The sequence below is a fragment of the Chinchilla lanigera genome, unplaced genomic scaffold (genome assembly GCF_000276665.1).
Source record: "Chinchilla lanigera isolate Chin_1 unplaced genomic scaffold, ChiLan1.0 scaffold00031, whole genome shotgun sequence".
Classification (NCBI taxonomy): Eukaryota; Metazoa; Chordata; class Mammalia; order Rodentia; family Chinchillidae; genus Chinchilla; species Chinchilla lanigera.
The window spans coordinates 87,698-113,823 of NW_004955432.1; the positions used below are offsets into that span (position 1 = coordinate 87,698).

Sequence of the window (26,126 nt, forward strand, 5' to 3'; positions counted from 1 at the left end):
CACTGCAGCCAAAGCCGGAGGTTGCAAACTGGGGCCTGGATTGTGTTCTGTGGAACTGATTAGCACTGCTTCAATAAAATTAATTTAAAAATTAGGAACTTTGTCTTAAAAGTTATGTTACTGTGGGGATGTTTTTCTAGATCTTGATTTCTCTGTCTTTCTCCTCTGCTTCCTCCTTCCTTTCTGGAATCTCAACAAGAGGAGGAATCAAATTTCTCTAGGGGCCTGGGAGATCTCTGTGCTCATCGTTTTTCCATCTGATTCCTCCAGGTCCCCTCCCAACATTCAAAGCACAAGGGTATACAATAATGACCTATGGCATGATCTCCCCACCATGTCAGCTCAGAAGAGTTTAACATATTCATACGCACTTGAAACACTTGAGTTTTTCCAACTTCCATTCTGTACTAGCAAAGAAATTATCCCAATCTTTATTCTCATGAAAAAATTAGGAACAAACTTCTAATGGATGTCAAAGGTAATACATCAACCTCTGTCCTGCAGGCACTTTTCTGCCTACATGACAGGAAATTTGGGGGTATCTTGAACATATTTTGGACAATATCTTTTCAAAAAACTAACTGAATCATCTTTTTATTTCTACAAAGATTGTTTTAAATTATTACATGATTGTTAGAACACATCTGGAAAGATACAGTAATGTTTAAAGGAAAGATTAATAACTCACAGTAGCAAAAATAAAAGATACCATATTATTTTTTTCTATACTTTTTTTTGTTTTTTTTTTTTCTGGTACTGGGAATCGAACTCACGACCTTGCACTTGCCAGGCAGGAGCTGTGCTGCTGAGCTAAATCCCCAGCCCAAAGGGAAATTTCCAGTGTTGTCTAATACTCTTTTTTTTGGTACCAGGAATCAAACTCAGGACCTTATGTTTGCCAGGCAGGCACTTGTGCCACTGAGCTATATCCCCGGCCCTTCTTCTATACATGTTTAACATAGCAGAGATTATAAAGTGCATGCAATTCTTTTGATCTGAAGCACAGGGACACTCTATGCATTAAACTCTTGAGACTAAAATCTCCTCAAAGCTATTTCTAAAGACCAAGAAACATTCTCTTCCATAACTGTGTGATGTTACTGCTCCTAAAGTTTCCAGTTTTGAATACTGCATTTTAAATAATAGCAAATAATAGCTATCTTTGTGCATGGAAGTTTCCAGTGTAAAGGGCATGGCTGCACTGAAGTCTCTTGATATATGCTGTTATGTGGTGGGATGCAACGGATATACTTGCATCACTTATCCTTGTCCATTTCTGTTAACCTCAGAGAAGTGGCATTTGTTAAACAGGAGCTGAAGTGAATCTGGAATCTCAGTGAAGGAAAGAAAGGGACAAAGTCAGCATTCCCATCTCCCTTCTACTTTATGGAGGGTTGCTCAGAATGGAGAGGGTGAGAGAAGGAAGACCAGGCATACCACAGTAAAGAGACCAAGTTATTTTTCAAGTTCAGCTAAGGAAGAGAAAATCTGATAGAGAACTTTTGCGTGTATGCCAGTTGATACACAAACTACAGGACAGGGATAGATGCTCTTCCTGTACGTGGGCCTAAAGCTTTCTTTTAGTTATTCCCATGGTTTACAAGTGAACAGACTGGGAATTTTGCACAAAAAAACAAGTAGAGAATTTCAGATGGGTAAAAAGGATTTCTCACCTTTCGGAGCCTTGCGAGGAGACCCGCCACATGCTCATGCTGTTCTGACTTAGCAAGATCCTCTGCTGTCTTTCCATCCTGTTAGAGAAAAATCAGAAAAAATTTTTCCTCTGCAAAAGGCAGCTCCACACATGGAAACTGTTGGTCTCGGGCATCAGCAGCAAATCAGGCACACAAAGAGCACGTTTTAGAGTGCTTCCCTATCTGAAGGACCTTGTTTTATTTGATTGCTCAGAAAAGGAAGAGATGGGAACAAACAAAGCACCCAGTGGTACAGTAGGGAGATACCATGGCCTGTGAGCTTCTGTTGAAACTCATCCACTGGCTCAGGTCCTCTGTCCTGGGCCCCTTTCTCGAATCATCCAGACAGTCAAGAGTGTCGTTAGATGTTACATTTCCTCCATGCAAGCTCATGTCTTACAGCACTCACACAGCCAAACATAGCCTTCCTAGAAAGCCAGCTCCTGGTAATTACTGATTCTAAAGGACAAGTAATAGTCCAGCAGATTCTGATTTGAAGATTTCTAGTGAACACACAACAAAGACCTACAGACCTGGAACACTTTGATGTTTGGTTTTTCATTTGAGAATTTTCATAGGGCTGCAGTTTTGTGCTGACTGGATTTGTCTACAACATGCATGTGCACAACAAGTGCTTACGTTTCTTGTGATCCTCCTAACAATCCTGGTCAGCCCCAGTTCTCAGGGCTGTGTGCAGGCGACCGTGGAGTCATGGGGGTTTGGGTGGGGGTGGGGGAGCTGCAAGGAGAACTTTTTACATATGACAAAGGAGGATCAAGGAATGTTAAGTACACCAAAACCTGAGGCGACATCATGAAACAGGATTTGGAAGAGCTGCTGGTTCTTGAGTGAGTGGAAGGTGAAAGAAGCTCAAGGAAGCAATGTCAAAGCCAGAGAGGTGGATGCATTCTGGCAAGGGAGGAAGACACCCATGGCTCAGGCTACACAAAACTTCTGGGGTTCTGCTTCTTGGCCAGAATGGGACTACAAAGGTGTTTGCTTATAATAATCACTACATCATTTGCTTATATGCTTTTGTTTTTAAGTATGTGTTTTATTTTACAAAAGAAATGTGAAGGAAAGAGCTGCCAGGAGGTGGCTGGGGTCTCCACAGGACAAGAGGCCTATGGAGTTGAAGGCAGACCTGTGCAGATGCAGGAGTGAAGAAAGGCAAACGAATGTGGCTGGACACTCAGAGTACTACAAAGTGTTCTGGCTGAGAATGAAGGAGAGAAGAAAGGTAAGCCAGGAGGGTGCTGCTGGGCTTGGGGTTATTCTGAAGGATGGGAAACAACAGCACTTGCTGAAGCAGGCTGAGAAAGAGGTTTTGGTGCTAGATTAGCAGCTCTTTTCTAGAGGCCTGAAATGTGGTCTGGGAAAGATGGGCTATGAGTGTAGAACATGCATGTGATGTGGGAAGCTTGGTATAAACCAGAGAAGGTGAATAATCTCAGTAACTTCAAAATATGCATATCTTTTAATAAATAAAATATACTAGTACAATTCACTTTCTCTTTTTCTTTTTTAAAAGGTAGCTGCCAGGAAATCTGAAATGACAGATGTCTTTAGCATGGGTCTGAGTCTCTCCATGGTCACAACCTACTGTGCTGAGGATAGCTAATGGTGGTTCTGCTCTAGGAGGAAGACCCCCACCCTCCCTACTGGGAAGGCCACCTCTAGCCCTGTGCACTCCTCCCCACACTGTCACCCTCACTGTCCTTCCAGCTCTTGGGAGGCACTGGTGGTCACAAAGCTCAGGCTTCTGCCCTCTTCCTGCCACTTGTCCTCATGGTGCAGGACCTGGCTCCTATCAGGAGCACCTCCAAGCCCTTCCACTCCCTTGAGATGCCACTCTTTCCTGTCAGCCTTGTCCCACTCATGACTACATAGTGACTGTGTGACGCTTGGGTCAGTGTCTGTCTCTCCTTCTCTAGGAGTTTCTGGGGAACATACCTGTCTTGATGCTATTTTATTCCTTGTTAGCTGTGCCTGGTACAGAGCACTGGCATAGTAGGGGTACAGCGTGTGAGGCTCCTTGAAGCTGACTCCAGCAGCCAGGGAGAGCAGCAGGTGAGGTGTTCAGGAGGCGGGAAGACAGACAGCCAGAGCTGCTCCTGAGGGCCAGCAGCCTGAGGTAGCAATCAAGGAGATGGCTGACATGGGAAGGACAGAAGGGCCTCAGGCTCACAGACACACCCGTGGAGACTGGAGGCCATGTATGTCAGCAGCCCTGACCCATAGGGCCAGAGTATACAGGAATTAGATACTGGGATCATCAAAGCTGTCTTTGTTTGTGTTTGTTTAATGTGACAGTATCTGTGACAAAAATATGTTTTCCTCATAAAAATGCATTTTTATGGAGTAGCTGGGCTATGTGTCAGACATGAACAGGCAGGACTGATGATGGCACATCCAGCCTATGAGCTCCAAGCACTGCCGGGTTCTGCCTCTGTATCCTGCATGGATTTGCAGTGGGTGAGGAGCGGCCCTAAGAAGAGGACCAAGCCTGTGCCAAAATTGATAATAACTGGCTTGAAGAGCAGTTGGGCCCAACAGTGCACAGAACAGACCTAATACCTACAATGAGGAGTGGCTGAGGTATGGCAGAGACATGAGCACAAGCAGGGAGACATCATCCTGTACCATAGGCCACAGACAGGTTCTCCGGAGAGCCACATCAGACACATGCTGGGGCTCGGTGGGCCATGGTGCCTCCGTTGCAATTACCCACCTCTGACACTGCAGCATGTGAGCCAGAAAATTAAACTACAAAACAGGCAGCAGACTGGATCTAGCCCCATGCTGAATCTTTGATAATCTCTAAAGACTGAGGCTCAGCTTCTAGCCACAGGACCCTGAGGTGGGCTACCATATTAAAATTCCCCTCATCCCTGCAGAAAATTACCTTCTACCAGCAAAGCTCTAATTGGTGAGGTTTAAGACTCTCCCATGTTAGACTGGACAATCACCCCTCTGTGAACCACCAACAGTGTAAATGACAACATGCCACTGTAGCACCAAAACTGCAACCTTCTCTTGGGTAAGAAATGTGAACCAGGTGGTTTCTTCCGTGGGAGATGCTAGGTCTGTGTAGGCAGCAGGGAGTCAAGGGGGGCTGGCTAGTCTTATTTAAGCATTTTGTGGGTGTGATAGCAAAGGCAGGCTCTCTGCACAGACACGGAGGGTTGTTCCTTCCACTAACTCCTACAAGCGCCAGCATGCTGGGGCTGAAGGGTAGCATTCACAGAAGGGAGACACGCATCTAACGGAAACTGCAGAGCATTTGTCATGTAACATGGAAAGCTGAAAGGCCAGGGAGAACCAGTGGGGATTACAGGCAAAGCGGGGCCTGGTGCATAAGAAGAGGATGAAACATTAACTAGATATTAAACTGGGTTGTGTGGGCAAGTGTTTACATAACCGCCAGGGAGGAGGGAAACTTAATAGCAGCTTGTCAGTTTACAAGGAAGTTGCCAAGCAATTCCTTCCTGCTGTGCCCCTAAGGCACAGAAATCTCCAGCAGCTCTTTCCTGCACTCACCCTGCACCCCAGAACCCTGCACTCACCGAGGTCAGTGCCTCGACACTGGCCCCCATCAGACAGAGGTACCGGACCACATCGAGGATCCCGTTGTTGGCTGCAAGGTGTAGAGGTGTCCGTCCATACTGGAAGAGAAAAAAACACCAAAGAGAAGTCTTCTCACTGTTATTTCTTTTTTTTTTAAAAAAAAAGTTTTATTTTATCTATCTATCTATCTATCTATCTATCTATCTATCTATCTATCTATCTATCTATCTATCTGAGACAGGGTCTCACTATGCAGTTCAGGATGGCCTTGAGCTCACTTTGTAGCCCAGGCTGGTCTCGAACTCCCAATGATCCTCTTGCCTCAGCCTCCCGAGTGCTGGGATTATAGGCGTGCGCCACCACACCCGGCTGGTTGTTTTTTTTAATTTTGAGATAGGGTCTCACTATGTACCCAGGCTGACCTTGAATTTGTAATCCTCCTACCTTAGCCTCCTGAGTTGTTAGGATTACAGGTGAGAGCCACTATACCTGGTTCATGGCTGTCAGTTAATAAGACCCTTTGGTTCACATCTCATGGCTGTGGAAGACACTTAGGGAGAGTATTCTGGGACAGGCATTATGCAAGGAGCCTGGGGTCCACCAAGAAAGAGAGGCCGTGGCTCCCCAAGGGAGGTAGCCAGACCAAAAATTTTTAGGGAATGTGCAGTTAAAAGAGTGACTTCAAGGCCGCGGATATAGCTCAGCGCTATAAGTGCTTGCCTGGCAAGCCTGAGGTCATGAGTTCGATTGCCGGTACCAAAAAAAAAAAAAAAAAAAAGTGACTTCAAAATATGAGCTCAAAAGATGAAAGAGCAGGAGGTTTGTCAAAGATAAGTCTCTGGCTGTGCTGGCAGAAAGAAGGCATGAGTTAGGGGCTTGAGCGCCCCTAAGTCTCAGCAATATTTACACTAGGTTCACACTGGAACACAGCTAGGGAGGAGGAGGTGGAAGACACTGAGGGAAAATTCAAGGGCATGGTTATTTCACTTTTATGCTTCAGCAGCTCAGGACACTTCAGTAAATTCACAGGGGCCCTGAGCAAGAATTTAGGCTTCTGATGGGGCCACTAGGTTAGCATCCTAGTGGAGCTACTGACTCAAGGTGTTCAGAGTCTCCACACTGGACTGCTCCACTTTGCTTTCCACAACACTGTATCTGCAAGCCAGCCTCCAGAGTCTGGTAGCTGCTGTGATAGTAAGGATTCCGAAAAATTAAGGGGAGCAGGCGATGAGGTGGGCTGTCCCCTCTGAGCAAGGTTGGATGAGTGTGCCCAACAGGCATACAGGGTGGTTAGTGAGTATTTACGGTTATGTAATAATGAGACAAAGATGTTAGTTTTCTTTCCATTTATGTATATTATGTTACTCAAGAGTGGCTACATTGAATAGACGGGACTAAAACACATAACTGTGAGGTACTTCTTTCATTCAGGGATATCATGAACAAAAATTACTGGGATGCTAAGGCTGCTGTGAGCTGATAAAAGCTTGGGGGTCTCGGTTTTATGCTGTTTATTTTGTACTTACTCATTTTTGTTGTGAAGTTAACACATGTTCACTTAAAATATCTAGCTAATATAGAAGGATAAATGGTAGAAAACAAGTCTCTGGCCCCTGTTGCACCTCTGCCCGCTCATTCCCATTCTCAGAGCTCTTCCTACTTAACACTTGGGGCATCTCCTTCCAAGCTGTCACCTCTGAATCCTTTGTAAGAGATAACCGACTTAGACAGGCAAGACATGGTACGGTGCATCCACCTGTCATCCTTCCTATTCACCCAACAGCAGACTGTGCATACTTTTCCATATCTGTAACTGCATCTATTACACACTTTTGAATAGCCAAGTGACACTCGGTATATGGCTATGTCAGGGTTATCTGGGCAGCTTGCCTGGGACGGACAGGAAGGGAGCTCTGATTCCTTGCTGGAAATAATGCTGCAGTATGTGCACATGCTCATGCTTTGTTTACTATCATCTCTACAATAACTCAGAAAGCAGATATAAAAATTTTGAATATCCTAGAGGAAAAAAGATTAAGGAGGAAAAAAGATTTTGAAGATCTGGATGAAGTCTGGGTGAGAGGATATAAGGAAGACACAGTTTTGACCACAGTCTTACAGATGGAAGAGAAAGAATGGCAGAAGCGTGAGGAGGAAGAGGGTCAAGGAGACTGGCGGTTATGAAGACCCACTCTGGATGGAGCAAAACTTAAGCTCCCCAACATGACAGTGCAGGCAGTTTGCCCTCTGGACGCCATCTGTGCCCTGCTTCTTCACCTCTCCCCACAACCTCCTCCCTAAACAAGTATATTCTGTTCCCTATGTGTCCCTCTGGTCCCTGACAGATGCACATGCTTTCCTCTGTCCAAAAGTGGCTTTCTGGTCCCATCATCTGTCAAAGCCGTGGTCATGCTTACATCTCCAAGAGCTTTCTCTGGTTCTGTATTGTCCACAGAACTGCTTCTGTGTTTTCCACAGCCCCTGAACCCATCACAATAGGGCCAACAACGTGATGGGCTGCTGCTCCCAGATGTGCACACACCTGTCTAAAAGCAGCCTGAGGGCACACCATCCCCTTTGGCACCCATGAGCACCTCTCCCCACGTGTAGCATGGTGCTGTCCGGAAAGCAGTAGCACAGGCTTGATGTGGGCACAGCTCTCTTACTCTTGGACCAGAGTGTGTGGGCAACGTGCTTTCTCCACCTTTACTTATTAGAACCAGCCCAGAAAGATGCAAGTGAGTACAGGCCATGCACTCTGTGTCATCTTCTTCCTTCCCAGCATGTCCTCTACCATGGCTGGGTTAACAGCCACATTCCTGGACTACAAATGAAGCAAAGCAGGAAAGGAGGAAGAGTATCTTCCTGCTTTGAGAAGCAAAATGAGAGCGAAGCAGGAAAGAGTATCTTCCTTCCATGACAGTGGACATCAAAGACAGTGACAAGGTCCTGCCGCACACTGTGATGGCGGCAGGATCTGAATGCATCTGTCCCATGGAATATCAAATCTAGAAGAAGGCGAGACAACACCATGGGGAAAGAGCAACTGTGAGGTTGAAGACTGGATGCCTCATGGCACATCCGTGCCGACACTTTCTGAGCGAGTTTCCGTAAAGCTGGATGGGACAGGACTTGGAGGAAAGCTAATGCCTTCTCCTTACTTAAGCTTCTCGAGTCTCCATCACCAGTCTTTAGAAAACAAAAAACAACAGGAAGAAATAGAAAAATAAGAGCACTATGGTTTGGAGCTGGTTTCATCCCTCAAAGGTCTGTGTGCTTGGGGTGTGTGCCCTGTGGTCATGGGGTGAGGACGTGGTGGAGTCTGCAGAGGTTAGCACAGAAGGAGGGGTTGGGTCCTCAGGCATCACCCTTGGACGGATAAATGCCTCTCTCTGCAGAGTAGGTTAGGCCTCGAAGGAATGGACTGGTTATGACAGTGAGCTGTTAAAGCAAAGTTGCTCCCTCTCTTGCCACATAATATCCCTCTCTCTCCTCCCCTCCTCTCCTGTCTCTCCCTCTCACTGCCCCCCTTGCATTCCCGCCCTGTGATGACATTCACCACGCCATATGCAGCATGAAGATCCTCACCAGAGCTGACTGTATGGGTCCAGCTGATCTTGAACTTTCACCCTCTTAACACTAGGAATAAAATAACCCTGTTTCTTTTATAAAGTGTTCAGTCTTAGGGATTTTGTTAGAACAACATGAAATGGACTATGATGAGGAGTAACATCACGCTTTCTGAAGGAGGTGTGAGACCCATACAGCCACAGTGTGCTAAGCATCCAAGCAGCAAAAACAACCTGCAGCGCCTATCTGCAGTGCCCCTGAATGCAGAGGTTGACTGTCAGTGCATTTTCCCTTCTAAGAGTGTCTGGATGACAGTTTTAACTATTGCTATTGGTTCTGAGAGATTCAAAGTATGGGGCTGACAATTCTAACTTAGGCCAAACTCAATTTAATACACAAACCATGTAATGAATGCCCCCTATGTAACTGCTGTGTCATATTGTTAAAAATGAAAGCTCATAGCAACATTTTGGAATAATTGATGGACACCTACAGTGTCAAAAACATAGACATTTTCCCATCAAAAAAGCCAGGGATATTTGTTTTCTTTTTCAGGGCTGAGGTCTGGGCCCAGAGTCTCGTGTGTTAAGCATGCACTACCCACAGAGTCACATACTTTTTCATGCTTTTAAACAAGTCTGGCACTGTCTCACCGAGTTTTTAAAGGGCATATTTAACAAGTGTGCTGGTCTACCTTTTTAGGGGAATCACAAGAGATTTAACTTAGGCCTTTCTTTGCAAAAATATGCTATACTACTGAGCTACATCCCCAGAAGCTGTGCACACAGTAGACCCACTGTGTATAGAGTCACCAAGTCTAAATGAAGTCTACTGAGTGCTCGGTGTTCCTTGAAGCCACTTTAGGTTCTAAAGAATCCTAGAAAGAAAGTCAAGTCTTGATGCTATTTAATATTATGCTTGGCTTTTAAGTCACTTACCTAACTGGTATGGCAAGATTAGAATGGGATAAACCGGGAAAGCACTAGCTGCTAATGCCTAGGGTGTCATGTTCTCTCCTCCCAGAATGGGAGGGTTCAATTTCCATTACAATTAATCATATAGTATGCAAGAGGAATAGTTTTCTGGCTATTTTAGATATTAATTATTTTACCTCAAACAAATTATAAAAAATCCTGCTAGCACTGCTTACAGCATTTATAAACAGACACTTCCTGCAATGAAGTCAATCCTGCTTGCACTTTGTTTTTAACACAATCATAGCAAGATAGTGCCTACCATTCATATAGCTACAGACCTAAAATGACATACGTATCCAAATGCTCCATCTTATTCAGTAAGGAAAGTATCAGTGATGGAGGCTGGGGATTTAGCTTAGTGGCACAGTGCCTGCCTGGCAAGTACCAGGTTGTGAGTTCGATTCCCCGTACCAGAAAAGAACCAAAAAAAAAAAAAAAACAAAGAAAAGAAAATCTCAGTGGGATTCAGAGAAAAGGGAAGCTGGTAGCCAACCTCTAGAAATCAGCATATGGAATTTTTATGAACATGGAAGCACATACTTTATTATTTTCATTTTTTATCATTTACCAGATGATAGCCTCTCCTTGGTCTTACCAAATAACTTAGCATGAAAGAAAGTATTAGGAACTTTTGACCATAGAGTTCTTAATAGAGAAAGACAAGAAGGGTATGAGGCCCTAGGAACCTTGATCAAATCATGTGATCAAGTTCTTCCTGAAGACTCAGTGCTCCAGCCATATGCCCTCATGTGTACCATGTTACGGTGGTACAGGAACATGCACCCATTCTCATTCTTATTCTCTCCCTCTCTCTCTGACTGCCCACCAGTGGGCTAGTCAGAAAGAAAGTACTTATTAATACAAGAATGTTTTTGTTATTCCAGGAAACTATTCAAAAGTCACATGTAAAGTGGGACTATCCTAAAAAAACAAGTCCCTACGAGTGATATTCACTTTGAACAATAAAATACAAATAGAAACTTGGCCAAAACCCAGGAACAGGTGGACAGAGACACAGGTAGATTCTGCAGGGATCATATCCTCCACACTTACCTTGTTTGAGACATCTAAAGCACAATTTGCTTCACAGAGGGCCACCACAATAGGCACATTGCCATCTTTGCAGGCCACATGAAGTGGGGTGTTGCCGTGTCTGTCTTGGAAGTCGACCGAACACCCTTGGTTGATAAGAGTCTTGATGACCTCCATTTGACACCGCCGCACAGCAAGATGAAGGGCAATGTGTTCATCCTGGAAACAAACCAAGGTGATGAGCGCTTCGCACTTAAGCTGGTGGCTCTGGTCTCCCCACTCTTCCTACCACTGCTGGCTAAGGCTTAATTACCAAAATGACCATAAGCAACAAGCCTGAGCAGGATTTAAGCAGTTACTGACTCTATTCTGGAGGATGAGAGAGGCTTTACCTGCTCTACTCTGAATAATCACGCCCTAAATTGAACATCAGCTTGACTAATTTAGACTTGGGCAGTGCAACCAAATGGAAAGAACCCGTACTTCATCTCTGAATTTATCACACATAAGTAATCGCTGGTACTTCTGTGGCCCATTTAATGGAGTATTAAAAACATAATTTAGACATATTTGCCCAGCAACACTTACTAACTTTTTAGGTAAGAAGCTTATTGTTTTATTTTACACCAGGAGAAACTGTGAAAACAATATGGAATAATCTGCTCAGGGCTGTCATATGCACGAGGGCAGACACAACTTCCTCAACTCTGCATCCTATGGAAATGAGCCTATGAATTCACACTACCCAGTACAGCCTCCCTGGGGAGTAGGTGTGCTAAGTTTTGGCACCAGTGAGAGAGCTCTGAATCATTTGTGTAACATCTCTGAACCACAGCTTCCCCACTTCAACACTCTCAACATTTTGGGTCAGATAGTACTACTGTGAGGCTCCCAACCATGGGTCTTGATCTACCAGATGCCAACAGCAAGTGTACCCCAGTGTGGCAACCAAAGTATGGGGCTTATAAAAGATGGAGCATTTGGATACGTATGTCATTTCAGGTCTGTAGCTACACTTATAAAAGAAGTACTATGGGCAATGCTGTCCCCCACAAGAACCAGTGCTTCCTACCAAGACAACATTTCACAAATGGAACTTCATAAATTAACTACAGAACCCAAATCTAACTATATGTGGCAATATGAACACTAAAGTATATATTCACAATAAAAGCAGATTATGCTGAGTTTGCTTAAAATGGAAACACCTGGTCTAGAACTGAAATTGCCAGACGAATAAAAGTGATTTATCATCTTTCTACAAAACAGAAAATGGTGAAAAGTACATAAAGCACCTATTTCTTTGTGAACCTAAAAATTAATAGTGTGTTGCCAGTCCCAGTCCTCAAAGAGAGCTGGCTAGGATTCAGTGATCAGCACTGCACTTACTCCAAAGCTGAAAAGGTTAAAGTTACAAGAGGCCAAAATAGTGGCACTGATTCATAAATTGTGTTACATGCCACAATGAGCATTAATCATTATACCAAATCTAGAAAAGTTCACAGAACCTTTGGGACAGAGAAAAGATAATTACAAGTTGTTGTGCTCAAGAGCTTGTTGTCCTACAGAAATACATTGATGAGTCTTGCAGTCCCATGAGTCTCCCAGATCACTTCTTTGTGACTGTGACCCATTCCCCCAATGAAGCACCTTGTCAGAGGCATTAAGGTCAGCTCCATGCTCAGCCAGACACTCCACAATGTCATGGTAGCCCCTGGCAGAGGCTGTCAGGAGTGGAGTCTCTCCTTCCCGGTTCTTGATGTTGACATTACAGCCGGCTTCACAAAGGGCTTTGGCCACGGAGTAATAGCCATGCCAGGCAGCACAGTGCAGGGGGGTTTCTTCTTCCTGGCCCAGAGAGCAGAACACCAAGGACGATGACACAATGATGTGAAGGAAAGCACAGGCATGGTGAGAAACTTGGTTGAATTCAGGAGAAAATTCAAGTCAGGTGGTAGGAGTAAGAGCTCCCAGCCATTGGGGCAAAATATTAATCTGAAGTAACAACCTCAGTGTGAGATATGACTAGTAAGAGGCAGACCCACTGTCTCTGCTTTCTTATTTTTCTTACCTTAAAACTTGTGTGTTAGAAGAATTTGACTCTCTCAGCATTTACTAACAAGTAACTTTGGGGAGCCACTGGAAATTGACTCAGCTTTTCTGAGCACAGAGCCTTTGAGTGGGTGGATTTATAACATCTTGCTGGTGAAACTGTGTTCCTTTACTGCATCTGAAACTATTAACAGGAAGACAGCACTTCTCTGAGCAAGAATTCTTCTAAGTCTTCTTGCCTAAAAACTCCTTCACGTACATAACACAAAGATGAGTCACAACAGCATGACTGCTTTGGCAAGTAAGCAATCCAAACAGCTGTGCTTTAAGTAGTGAAAAAAAAGGCTGGTCTGGAGGTTCCTGAGGGCTATGAGGTCTACACCTTCACTGTCAACAGGAACAGAAACTTGTCTGTGAGTGAAAGGTCCTGGTAGTGAAAAGTGTGAACTCTGAAACCAGACTGTTTTGGTTTGAACCCACATCCAACCAGTTAGGAGAGCTGAGCAAGTCACAGAACTTTCCTCTCCCTCAATTCCTCATCTGTCAAATGAAGGTGGCGGTGATAGGAGCCCACCTCACAGGATTCCCCAAAAGATTAAATATGGCAGCACAGTTCAGAAGTGAACCTGGCACCAACACTTCCCCCACACTGAGTGCTCTCATTGTGTGCCCTCAGTAAAGGCCAACAGGAAGTCTAAGCTGGATAAAACACCAAAGGCTCCAGTGATCATTTGGTTGCCTGCACGTGACACAGGGAGCATGTTGGCCACTGCGACCCACCTTGTCCTGGAAGTCAGGATTGGATCCGAAGCTGCACAGAAGCTGAACCACGTCAGCGTGTCCGTAGCGAGCTGCCACATGAAGGGCTGTCTCTCCAGACTGTGAAAAAAACAGACCAAGCCCACTCAGTGAGCAGGCTGTGGAGGCCAGAAGGCAAGGCCTGTCCTCTTGGTGGCACCTCCTCCCTCAGACCATGCACCCTGGAGGTGGACGAAGGGCCCGGAGACAGGCATCCACCAGGTAGTGGAGTTAACCCATGCAACAGCTCACACTGCTAGTGATGACCCAAATGCACACACAGTGAGACTGCTTTGCCTTTTCCACGATGGCTTGCTGAGCCTTCATGACATATAGATGCTTCTAGCTATCAGCTTTAAGACACACAAAATTCCTTTTCGAGTGTTAGGTTCACCTTACCGCCCTTATTTAAATGTGTAGTTCTATTTATTAACAAGTTTTTCATTCCATGACCTGTCTAGGTGCAGAAAATTATTCTTAAGAAATGTTAAATCATATCTGCTTATGTAACAACTTTCTGTGAATTAATAACAAGCCCTTTAAGATACTTTACTTATATCTGCTCTCCACAAAGTCTGAATAAACTAAAAAGAGAGAAAACAGGATACTGCATTACCAACTGCCCCAAAACTGCCATGATACATGTATTATAGTTTTGATCTTAAACGTCCTCTAAGGTCTCTGTGCTATAGCTCAGGGCCAGCCCACTGCTCCACTGTGACATGGTGAAGCTAAGTTAGATGGTGCAGCCTGGGAGAAGGAACTCAGCTCACTGGCGTGTACCCTTGCAGGGGACACTAGGCCATAGCCACTTCCTGTCTTTCCAGAATGCTATGAGGTGAGCAGCTATGTCCCACCACACACTGCCCACCATGATGCTCTGCCTCACCACAGGCCCCAGAGCAACACAGCCAACTAGTCATACACTGAAACTTCTGAAACCATGAGTCAAACTAAACCTTTCCTCCTTTTAAGTTAATTTCTCAGATATTTTTTCACAGTGACCAAAAGCTAGCTAACACAGTCTGTCTGTCTCTCTGTCAACAAGGTTTTGCTTTGCTCCTCAGGTTGGGTTTGAACTCATGATCCTCCTGCCCCAAGCTCTACGGCAGCTGATATTACAGTCGTGTGTTGTCACACCCAGCCAACATGGTCTCTTTGATGTGAATGTAATTCTTCAGGTACGGTACAGTGCACAACCCATGCAACTGGGTGTGACAATCTTAAATGATCAATGCAAATTAGACTACAAGCATTGGAAATGTTTGTATGAAATGTTGTACAGTACAATAAGTAATTAATAAGAAAGTAGAAAACCTAGGTTTAATCAGGTTCTAGCCCTGGCAATGAATGTATAGGACTACTGTGTGAACTAAATAAAACAGATGTATATTAAAGTAAGACACACGGGTATATTAAAAACTTTACTAGCATCTTGGTCCCACAAAAGCCTTATTTGGTGTGCATTATCACACTAATCTCCTAGTGCTAGTGACTGCAGGTCAGCACTGTCAGCCTTTTCAAAGAAAAAGAGAATGGCAGGCATTTGCTTTGAAGCATAAAGTGAATTAGAATTTCAGGACTCAGGTCTCTTTCTAGTTGTTTTACTGTTAGAACTTGGGATATCCATGTTATGGAAAAGATAATTCAATGCTTGCACATTATGACAACAACCTAGCAGATTTCATCTTAAGGCAGATTTCAGAATTAGACCAAGCCACAAACAAAGGAAACTTTAGCTTTAAACTCTTTGCAGGAGGATCTTGGTCTTGAACCTTCACTCCTGGGTCCTGGTGCACCTATCCCACCCCTTACCTTATCTTTTACATCCAAAGGGCACTTGTTCTCACTGAGAAATTTCAAAGTGTCCACATGGCCATGCCGAGAGGCCCAGTACACAGCATTGGATCCACCCTGCACAAAGAACAACCTGGAGTCACAACAGTAGAGAACCGACAGTTGAATGCATATCTCCCTCAGAATCACTCAATTCCCTTTCCTATGCAGTGACAAACCCCAAAGAAGTCACTTCCAAAAGGAATAAAACTCATTCCATGTTAACAGTTTTAGCAACTGTACCACAGTTTTGTAAGGCATTAGCATTAGAGAACACTCTGTGTAGGGTATAAGGTAATTCTCTGTACTGTCTTTGTAAGTCCCTTGGTAAATCTGCAATTATTTCAAAGCAGAAGATGTTTTTCTCTCTTTCATTTCAACCTTTAGTTTGAATTCTTTATCCAGTTGCTCTCAGTATCTGCAGACGGAGCCAGGCCCTAAGCAGATACCCATGTCCATGGACACTCAATCCCCTTCTGTAAAATGATGTGGAATTTGCATAGATCCAGTGCATATCCTCTTGTATACTTTAAATCATCTCTAAATTAATCATAATACCCAAGAGAATGGAAATGCCATGTAAATAGTTATAGTACATTGTTTAGAGAATAATGAGATGGAAAGCTTTCTGGATTTTTTTCCCCACATATTTTTGATCCACAATTGGTTGAATCCAGGGATGCAGACCCTATGGATGTGCAGGGCTCACTGTACTGTGAAGAGGGGCACTGATAGCTCTGCTCAGGACAGATTCATTGTAAGGATCACCAAATGTTAATTTTGTCTATAGTTCTGTGGTACGTAGCTCAAAAGGTATCATTCTTACTTGGGTGCCCTAATAGTCACATAGGCAAATTCTTTTCTGAATAACTTAACTACATAATGACAACTTTTACAACTCTGACATTTAACACTAAGGTGCAAAATCTGAAGTAGGTACAAAGAAATGCTGATACTAAGCCACAATGGAGAGAAACATTTGCCTTTTTCTTTTTTTTTTTTTTTTTTTGGTTTTTCTCCGGTACCTGGAACCAAACTCACGACCTTGCGCTTGCCAGGCAGGCGCTTTTGCCGCTGAGCTAAATTCCCAGCCCCCACATTTGCCTTTTTCAAATGCATGTTTGGAAACATTACACAGGCTATTTAAGCAATTCATTTTCCTTTATAGGAAACTGGGAGATGAATTAGGGCATTAAGACATATATTTTTTTCTTCTAGTATCTCTACAACTAAAAAATGCATTCATTTTTTGGTAAAATAGAATTATGACCTTATCCTGGACATCAATTCTTGAGCCTCTTTTTAGGAGCAGCTGTAGTATTTGAATATTCCCACAACCAGCGGCAATGAGTAACGGAGGTGTCCCATGCTGTAACAGAGAGGAAAACAGTGACTATTTGAGTTTGATAGGAAAGAAAAGGCCCAGCTGCTACTGTCGCCTCCTCTCCCACCCTACCCACACACCCCTCCCAGGTCGCCGGCCTGGCGTTATGGGTGGGTGGCAGGAACACAGCAGAAGGACAAGCAACCCTCCTTCGTTTGGATTCCTAGTCAAATGACACTGTCATTTGCAGGATGAGCAAATTCAACATTTCATGGGTAGAGGTGCAATGGGGAATGAAGGAAAACCCTCAAGGCAGAAAGACCTTGTGTGTAACTGCGCTCACTCTAAACAGAAACAACTTTCCTCATGTTAGGGGCTTCCGATTGGAGGGGAGAATGGAGAAGCAGATGGTATCATTCCCAACTTGGACTTGGAGGTGCATAGTCACTGACACATCCCTGGCAGAGCAGAAACAGACCTTGTTGGGTTGGTTAACATCATAGTTGGACAATGAGCCTAGGAGGTGCTGCAGGCCTGGGACATTGTCATCGTTGATGGCATGGATGATGGCTTTCATCACAAATGAGTCTTCCTCATCCTGGAGCGAGACAGTGAGAACAGGAAGAAGTTGTAGCTTGCTGGGTCTTTTCCTCTTCTCCACATAAGCAAAGCCACTGCTTACTTGTTAAAGAGAGTGTGTAGAGGAAAGTGAGCCATTTACTTCCCTAAGCTCCTGGTCATGAAGGGAACTGGGAAGTGACTTTGTCCCCTTTCCACATTGCCAACTAATACCACCTACTCTTTACCCGAGCCCGTGCCACTTGTACCATAACCCACAGAGGAAAAAGCTGTCAAGATTCAGATTTTGAATGATGATGATAAGAAATCCTTTGTGGTTATCTCAGAAATTTGTCAAAATATAGTTCCAGAAGCCACTGTGGGGAATTGTAGGTGAAATACAAACTCTCTAGATAAGGAAAAGAAAAACTGCAGAGCCCAAGAAATAGTATCTTTGAATAAGGTAGTTTTTTTAAATTACAGAACTAATGTTTTTGAGCACTTTAACTTTTTTTTTAATGTCTAAAATAAAACAGCTAAATTCTCTGATGCCTGATCACAATGGGAAAAAACATAAAACTAGAAGTCAGAAAAAGGAAAATGGATGCATTTCTAATCACAAAGGAGAGAGAATTAGAGTACTGAACAGAAAGTCTGTTAGTTCTTTGCCACTCTGCTTTTAACAAGCTATTTCCAAACTGTGGTCCATTAAACCAAAGAATAACCTAGAAAAACCCTGCTATGGCTTGTGTCTAGATGTTCAAAACCTCATGCAGTTGTAGGTGGGGCTTTTTCAGAGGTGGCTGAACCTAGAGTGTGTGACTGAATCATGGTGCAATGCTAGGATCAGTCCTGTGATTGGATCGGCAATGCCCTAACCCCAGTAGTCTGGATATAATGAAAGGGACAGAAAGGCTTGTCTCCTCTCTCTCGTTGCTTTTTCTATCTTCTGCTGCTTTGAGCTGTTGCCCCTATGCCACACCACCATGCCTTGGAGCCAGCAGATTATGGACTGAAACCTTCACAAACTGTGAGGTAAATAAATCTTTCCCGCTTTAATTTTGGGTGTTGGGTATTTTTTCTCAGCAATGAAAGAAAAATAACCAAGACAGCATGTTTAAGAAAGCCACTTGTTTTGCTTTTCTATCACAATCCAAACAGATGACTAGAAGTCACTTGCATGGGAGTGAAAGTCAAGAGAAATGGGGTATGTGGAAGGAATAAAACAGTCTAAGCCCAAATCCTCAAGATTAACACAGCGGTGAGGATTGATACTGGCCTCTGGGAATGGGGGTTTCCTTACCTAGGGCTCCTGTACAAAGCTTTTCACTGCGACACATGTATTTTTCCTCTAACCAATTACTCAGACAGATTATAATTTACAATTCTTACTCACTCACATTATCCTACTTAGATTCTTAATATCATCTTTCTCCTGGTTCAACGGCTACCCTCAAACAATTCCCTAGGATGTCTCCTTCCTCCTCTCACTCTTCTTCCTAACTTTGTTCTCTCCTATTTGTTTTTTTTCTTTTAAAATCTCTTTTTACTGCACAAGGCTAGGCGTGGAGAGCTCAGTAAAGCTACAGCTTCGTGGAAAAAAAGGGTTAGCATCTCCTGGTGTGTGGTTGAGCCTGTGCAGTCCCTAGTTCCACCCTGAGTGCTCAGTTACAGGGCAAGGTGCTTCCCACCACCCTCACATGTCTGCCCTTTCTGGAGTCCCCTTCACCTCCAGCAGCAACACAGCCCTGCTGTTTGACTATCAGGGGAGTCACGTTGAATACACGTGTCAGTCATATCTGAAAAGCTAACAGATTACATTTCAGTTTGGATTGTGAGGGAAAAGATGGTGCTGTTCTCAAGGGCCTTGGGCAATGTAATATCAATAAGCCAAGAGTGTGGCTTTCTCATCCAGGGGAAACGGCAGCCAGCAGAATGGCGTTTTCCTTGATGTCCTTGGTCGGGGGAAGGTGCAGCCTGTCTGCACCTTCCATACCACTGGGTGTCTCTCATGTCCGTGGCAACTGAGGGCTCTCATTTTAGTTCATACAAAGTAGAATAAGCTCTGTTCTTCTCCACTGCTTTATGGGGGGCGGGGGGAAGCACATGCACGTGTGTGTGTATGTGTACACGATACATGGTGTGAGGAAAAGTGTGAGTAGTGTGAGAGGTGCCACTCAAATGAAAAAAGGAGGAAAGAAGCCACAGGGGACATTAAATCAGCTACCACAAGGACTTCAGGTTCTTTGGGTTGGTGAAGAACCAGAACAATCTACACACTCCAAGACACAGCAGTAACAAACAGGATGACCAAAGTAAACAGATTTGCTTACCAGAGTATCATCACTTCTAGCAACACTCACGTTACTTCTGGACAGGAATGACCTGGACAGTCTTTGGCACAGTGATATCAAGCGAACAGATTGCTTTAAAAACAACAACAAAAAAGTCAGGGGAAGAGGAAGAAAGGGAGCTCATATAACAGCACCAAAATTACTGCAAATTATGAAGTCTTTCAGATAGCATTCATTGCTGACAGCGTGCATTATCTGGGGGTGGGTGATCCCACCACAGGTTGTATTATATTTGCTTGAAGAATAACTCTAAAGGTCTTACAAATCCAGACTACATGATTGAGATTCTTCTGCATTTTATTATTAAGCTGCAGAACTCTGCATCCTTCTTTCTCTATACTTCCTTCTCTATTCTTTGAGGAGTATAATAACACCCTAGCAAACTCCTTGTAGGTCCTTCAAGCAGCACGGTATACTGTGCCAGCAACTCAGGACACAGGATACAGGGGCCCCTGGACTCTGTGAGCAGTGGGGTAGATAATGTGATTATCAGAACCCATACAGTTATTGAAGATAAGCAAGTGTGGGATACTGTGGGTAACACAGACAACACTTACTTCCTCTGGATTTGCCATGACCATGGCAATAACAAGCCACCCCATCACAATCCAAAAATTGATTTTTAATTCCTCCGAGGATGCTTGTACCAGTGTCTCTTGGCCCAGAGAAACTGGCAGAGACCATCCACTCTGAGAAAGTAAAACAGGCACACTGCTAATGCTCCTGTCCCTATTGGGTCCCAGCCCCTCAGGGACCAAGGCTGAAACAAAAAGGTCATTTACATACACTCTGGTATAAATGTATTGTCATGCTGCTTACCCGTAAGAACAAATTTATTTAAAATGCCGCTTGCTGTATTTAGAAAAAGACTTCATTGTAATTTTATGGTACTGATTAAAAATAATTGCTTTGGGAATTAACTGGACAAAAGAAAATTCAGAATTACATTAGAAAGAGTTAGAAAGGACTAAATGGTTTTTGCTTGTCTTTAAAAGTAGGGTAATGGTGCAGAATGAATGTATTTTCCCATTGCCAGTATCAGAAGAGATGAACCTGACAGAACTATGCAGAAGAAACAATTTGTTAATCCTTTCACATCAAACAACCTTACTTTCCATTTTTTCCGGGCTGCAAACTTCTTGAATTTCTCCATATTTACTGCTGATGCTTTTCTACTAAGTGCTTGTTGTGTATCTTTAGGCTAAAATGAAAATTCAAGAAAAAAATTTAGAGCTCTCCAATTACAGAAACGGGTTATATGACAATTTTTTGAAATCTCTCATTATTCCAAATAAGCTTACACATTCACCCTCCTAAAATAGAATTACAAACTGGGAAAACATGCAAAATCTAGGAACTTGGTCTTTGCAGTAGAACACTTTGCTGGGGGTTTAATATAATCCATAAAAAATGGATCTGGAAAGAAGCTAAGCTTGGTGTCAAACCAAACTACAACTTCCCATATTGATAGTTTGAAGATGGCAAGATTCAGGCATATTATGAAGTTTTTGAACCTGGATATCATCAAGTAATTTCAAGCTGGGAGGAACCTCAGAGGTGGGCAAATTTGGTGGATTTCACAGCATCTGAATTGCTTCTACTGTATCTATCTAGTTCAGGGGGCTCACATTCAACAGAAGCAGCCAACAACTATGGATAGCTTATTCAGGCAGTGTCCTTTCTTGTCCCCTGCCTGCTTCCAGAATGACACTTGTTGATTCCATGATTTAGTTTTGTAACTGTCATATTCCCATGAGATAGTCTGGATCTTAAACACCTCACCAAAGGCTCATATGCTAAAGGTGTGGTCACCAGCCGGTGGTGCTACAAGGAAGCAGTGGAACCTTTAAAATGCAGAACCTAGTGGGAGGAAGTTAGGTTGCTGGCATGTGGACACCAAGCCCTCCCTACCTCCCTCTTTCCTTCCAGGCTACAAAGTAAGCAACTCTGCTCTGCCATATGCTACCCTCCTGATGTCTGCCCCATGACAGGTCCAAAAACAACACAGCCAAATGAGCAAGGACCAAAGCTGCAAGCCAAAATAAGCCTTTTCCCCCCTCAGGTATTTTGTCACAGCAATGGGAAACTAACACATCCTCCAACTTTAGTCCTTTTGGTTTGAGGCTGAAGCAGTTTCTTTAACTCAAATGCCCACAGGGCAGGTAATGTGCCCATGTCATATGCCAGGAACAGCTACCTGCCCTAGTGAAAGGCTGTAGTGTCATTTCCCATGGCCCTGTGGCATGTGGACTTAGTTTTGGCAGATCCTCACATTTTTAAAGAGAAGCTGGAAATCCAGATTTGATATAGCATTTACATTGTAGAAATTCATTCAAATTAAAAAAAAAATACTGTTGGACCATCACCCCACAGGGCAAACCAAGCATGGCTGCTGAGTGAACTAGACTTTTTCTAATATGCTCTGCAATAGTTTATTTCTCTTCTCCACCTCTGTGACTGTAGGATGCACTCTTACTTGTGTTTTAATGCATGGCTTCTATAGCACAAATAACATTCTGGGCAAGAACCTTAGCTAGTAGTAGTCTAGGACAAATGAATTCTAGGAGACCCAAGCAACTACTTAGAGAAATGACTAAAGCAGCATGTGGCTCACCTTGATCCAGGGATGCTGTAGACTGTCATGAATTGTCATCCTCTTCCTTCAGGGGAGTGAGGGAGGAAGAAAAGATGCTGTTAGCATTGCAAAAAGCATCTCAGTGGTTTCTGTGCCTGCCCACTGAGCGGACACCTTTAAGAAAGCTGTTCAGAGCCTGCCTCACAGAAGAGGGCAGGAGCAACACTGTTCTTTTTTTGGTAATGTCACGCTGACGGACTGAATGTGTGGGTGTGGAGTCCTGAGCACGTTTTCTGAAGCACTATACATAGCATGCTGGGTCTGAGAAAGGTGGCCCTGTGCAGGGAACATGACCCAGCCCCTCCTGGAAATGATGGACACTCACTTTGGATCCTTGACCAGAAGTCTTCTGATGAAATCTTTGGCTAGAGCACTGGTATTACTGAAGTATTCTTCCTCAAATTCATAGTTGACTGCAGATACATTTGCTAATGTTTCTTGTTTAGTGTCTCCAAGAAATGGGGAGGCCCCACTTAGGCTGTGAAAAATAAAGTGGGGCACAGAATATGAATGGTTGGTTGTCTTGTGTTGTCATTTTACTCCACTAGTATTTGATAAGGGGAGAGGAAATAAGATTTGGTGCCTGGGCAGTCACTTTAACATTCAATCAGGTTTCATGGGGCATTTAACCGTCCTGAACAAATGCATCCACCTAATGCAAAGGACTAATTTTGAAAGTTTATCTGAAATAATGTCTAGTGGCTTTAAATACACCCTTTCTTCCTATTTTCCCTGTAGTGGACAGCCATGCTTTCCTACAATGGTTATGATGCAGTTTCTGGTGATTCATTTTGAATTAGGAAAAGATACTCAGTATAAATGAAATACGTTTGGGGTGTAAGAAGAATGTGTTTACATAAGAGCATTCACAGGAAGGATCAATAAGGCACATTTAGTGAGTGAACATGTGATCACAAAGAAAAGGAAAGAATCCAAGTGGTAGATTTGGTTACTTACAGAATATAGGTTATTACCCCAATACTCCTAGACAGAAAAACAAAACAGAAACCATGTCAGAGGAACAGTAAACTAAATCAGAAAGACAGCAACATCAAAGACTTTTTCCTTACCACATATCCGCCTCGAGACCCAGCGGTTCATAGTTGACTATCTCAGGAGCTGAAGGAAATAAACATCTATTTAGCTTGGAAAGGCAGAAAACTGGTAGAAACTCTCTTCATGTCACAACTACAAACATGAGCCAGTGACATGTGCTTACAGCTGGGGAAGTTCTGCCAGCATACTGTTTCTGAGACAAAGATTATCACAGGGACAAAGAAACCTACCAACAAACTCTGGTGTTCCGAATATGTTCTTGAATTCATTTCCAAAGTCAATTTTATGCGCCAAGCCAAAGTCAATGATTTTGATCCGAGGTTTGGGAACATTTTTATCCAAAAGCATTATGTTCTCAGGCTTAAAAAGAGGAGAAAAAATAAAGAGCTGTAGCATGATGTTGAGGAGAAGGTGGAAGAACACTTTTTCCTTGCTCCTAAAAAATAACAACAACAAAAAAAGACAGAGGAGTGGTTGAAAGAACACACAGGGAAGATGGATGATGTGGTTTAGGTTCTCCCAGGAGCAAGCTTGAGACAAGGGTCTGGGGGTGAGGGCTGTGTGCTGGAGGGGAACCAGGAGACATGCGGTAGGAGAGAGGACAGAGAAAATAGGAGGAAGCCAGAATGACAAGCTGTCTTATCAAGATGGGTGTGACCAGTTCAGGTCTTCAGGACAATTTGGGGAGAAAAAGTAGAACTCAGCATTAATTCAAATGAAGCTCAAGGGAGCGGGAGCCTTTCCCATACCTTCCAACCCTTCATTGTCAAGAAATGCTGCACAGCCATTTATTCATGGAAATTCCAGCTCCCAGGGCCAGAACTTCAGGGGTTGCAGCAGAGCTGCAGCTGGGGTGTGGTTAGTGAGCACTATGGGATACAGATAGCACTGCGAGAGCTCCACTACAGTGAACATGGAGAATACCCTCGGTCCTCTCCAACAACCTGAGTCACATTCTGCTATATCTCTTCTCACTGTCTGGAGCTGGAACTTACAGTGTCACTTTCTGCTGCCTTGAGTGTTTTACCTTCCCAACGGGAGTACAGCTTTCTGGCAGCCAGGATCATGACCTATATGCCTTCTCACTGTCTAAAGGCCTTGCCTCCAGCCAGCTGCAAATGTTACATAGCCAGTCTCAGAGTTGGGACTGCTCTGTAACCAGCGTCAAGGTAAGGTCATAGCCTCTCCATCAGGTGGACAGTACAAAACAAGACCCTTTCTGCTGATGCCAGCAGCCACAGATACATGGAAACCATGCCCACTGATTGCTCCAGACTGAAAATAGCTCAGGAACCAAGAACAGCTCCCTTGCTTAGGACCTGGCTGCAAGACCTTGCCTCTGCCCCAAGATTCTTGAATATAATCATTAATCTTAAGCTCTATTCCACAAAACGGTTAGGCTTCCCAGTGGTTGACATGTCTTATCTACTTGTCAATCTATGTTACTAGTTTCACTTATTAAACCCATACAAGGAAAGATTTGCCTCAGATGTCTCAGTCAATTTTTCTTAGCAAACAAACCACCAAGGCCACGGTCAGCATAAGCTTCCTTCTGCCTTCCACTCTTAGCAACCTACCTTAAGATCAAAGTGGGCAATCTGAAGGGAGTGCAGGTAGTAAACACCGTTAAGAATTTGCTTGAGAAATTCAGTTGCTTCCTCTTCAGTCAGAGATTCCTTTTCAGCTAAGAAGTCAAACAGCTCACCACCTGCAACACTGAAAACCCAGAAGTAGAGTTTACCGGTAACAATTCTGTGCTACAGGGACTCGTTCTTTCCTACACCTACTGGCATGCTCAAATCCGACATGAAGAAGGAAGATGTGATCAAACCCTTGGGCACAGTCACAATCTTTGCGTTCTGAGAACTGTGCATTCAGGTAATGCTTGAAAGCACCAGGGTACCACTTGCCTCAGGTGTCATGTTCATGAAGGAGGGGACAGAGAACAATTTTATCTTTGAAACATTTTCATTAAATGTGCTTAGAGATCTTAATTCACTGATGGGAAAAAACTACACGCCAGTCTTGTACAGGATTTACAGAATAAATGATCCTGTCTCACTTGTACAGTACCTAGAAAACTCATAATCTCTATGTTAATCAGCTTCTTCAACCCAATTACAAATTATCTCAGGAATTTTCTTTTGGTTTATTATTTGCTTATATGTCAACAAATACATTTATAAAAGTGATTGATAAAAATCACATGTAGTAATTGATGTAAGAAATATTTTATTTAGCAAGAATAAACTTACATAAAATTGAAATGTTCATGGCTAGTCTCTCTCCCTGGCCAGACTGGAGGGCAGGGGTCAGAGCTCTCAGCCATGGGGACTGTTCTATCCCCCTACCTCAGTAGCCAGGCAAACAGCAATGCTCAGAATTCCTTATCCAATGACAGAGGAACAAACTCCCCTTAAAACATCACACTAGTGATTAACAGCAAAAACAGGTGGCTTTCAGTAAGAATTTTTATAAATTAATCTTAGCAAGGTCAACCATATATTTACAGTATGGTAAGTGCAATTTCGCACAAAACTGTTACATTCTTTATCTTTTTCCTGGCAAGACAGCCTCAGAAACACAGACATACTGATGGATCTGCACCCATTTACAGTAAGAAAACTAGTACTGATGAAATTAAACAATAATTATAAGGTTCTTTTATTAATA

At 43.5% G+C, this 26,126-nt stretch overlaps 1 protein-coding gene across 3 annotated transcripts in view; it reads right to left on the reverse strand.

Annotated features, from left to right (window-relative positions):
- The window catches only part of Dapk1 (death-associated protein kinase 1), a 224,403-nt gene that overhangs the window by 57,773 nt on the left and 140,504 nt on the right, over positions 1-26,126 (reverse strand). For all 3 annotated transcript variants that reach the window (XM_013516027.1, XM_013516026.1, XM_013516025.1), the window contains 16 exons: positions 25,031-25,169; positions 23,684-23,813; positions 23,468-23,516; positions 23,355-23,381; positions 22,723-22,875; positions 22,377-22,422; positions 20,874-20,963; positions 19,742-19,834; positions 17,329-17,448; positions 16,797-16,895; positions 15,506-15,604; positions 13,673-13,771; positions 12,491-12,688; positions 10,862-11,059; positions 5,261-5,359; positions 1,674-1,751 (listed from right to left, as the gene is read on the reverse strand). In XM_013516027.1, coding sequence (XP_013371481.1) covers positions 1,674-1,751; positions 5,261-5,359; positions 10,862-11,059; positions 12,491-12,688; positions 13,673-13,771; positions 15,506-15,604; positions 16,797-16,895; positions 17,329-17,448; positions 19,742-19,834; positions 20,874-20,963; positions 22,377-22,422; positions 22,723-22,875; positions 23,355-23,381; positions 23,468-23,516; positions 23,684-23,813; positions 25,031-25,169 — 1,717 coding nt within the window. The remainder of the gene's footprint in view (positions 1-1,673; positions 1,752-5,260; positions 5,360-10,861; positions 11,060-12,490; positions 12,689-13,672; positions 13,772-15,505; positions 15,605-16,796; positions 16,896-17,328; positions 17,449-19,741; positions 19,835-20,873; positions 20,964-22,376; positions 22,423-22,722; positions 22,876-23,354; positions 23,382-23,467; positions 23,517-23,683; positions 23,814-25,030; positions 25,170-26,126) is intronic.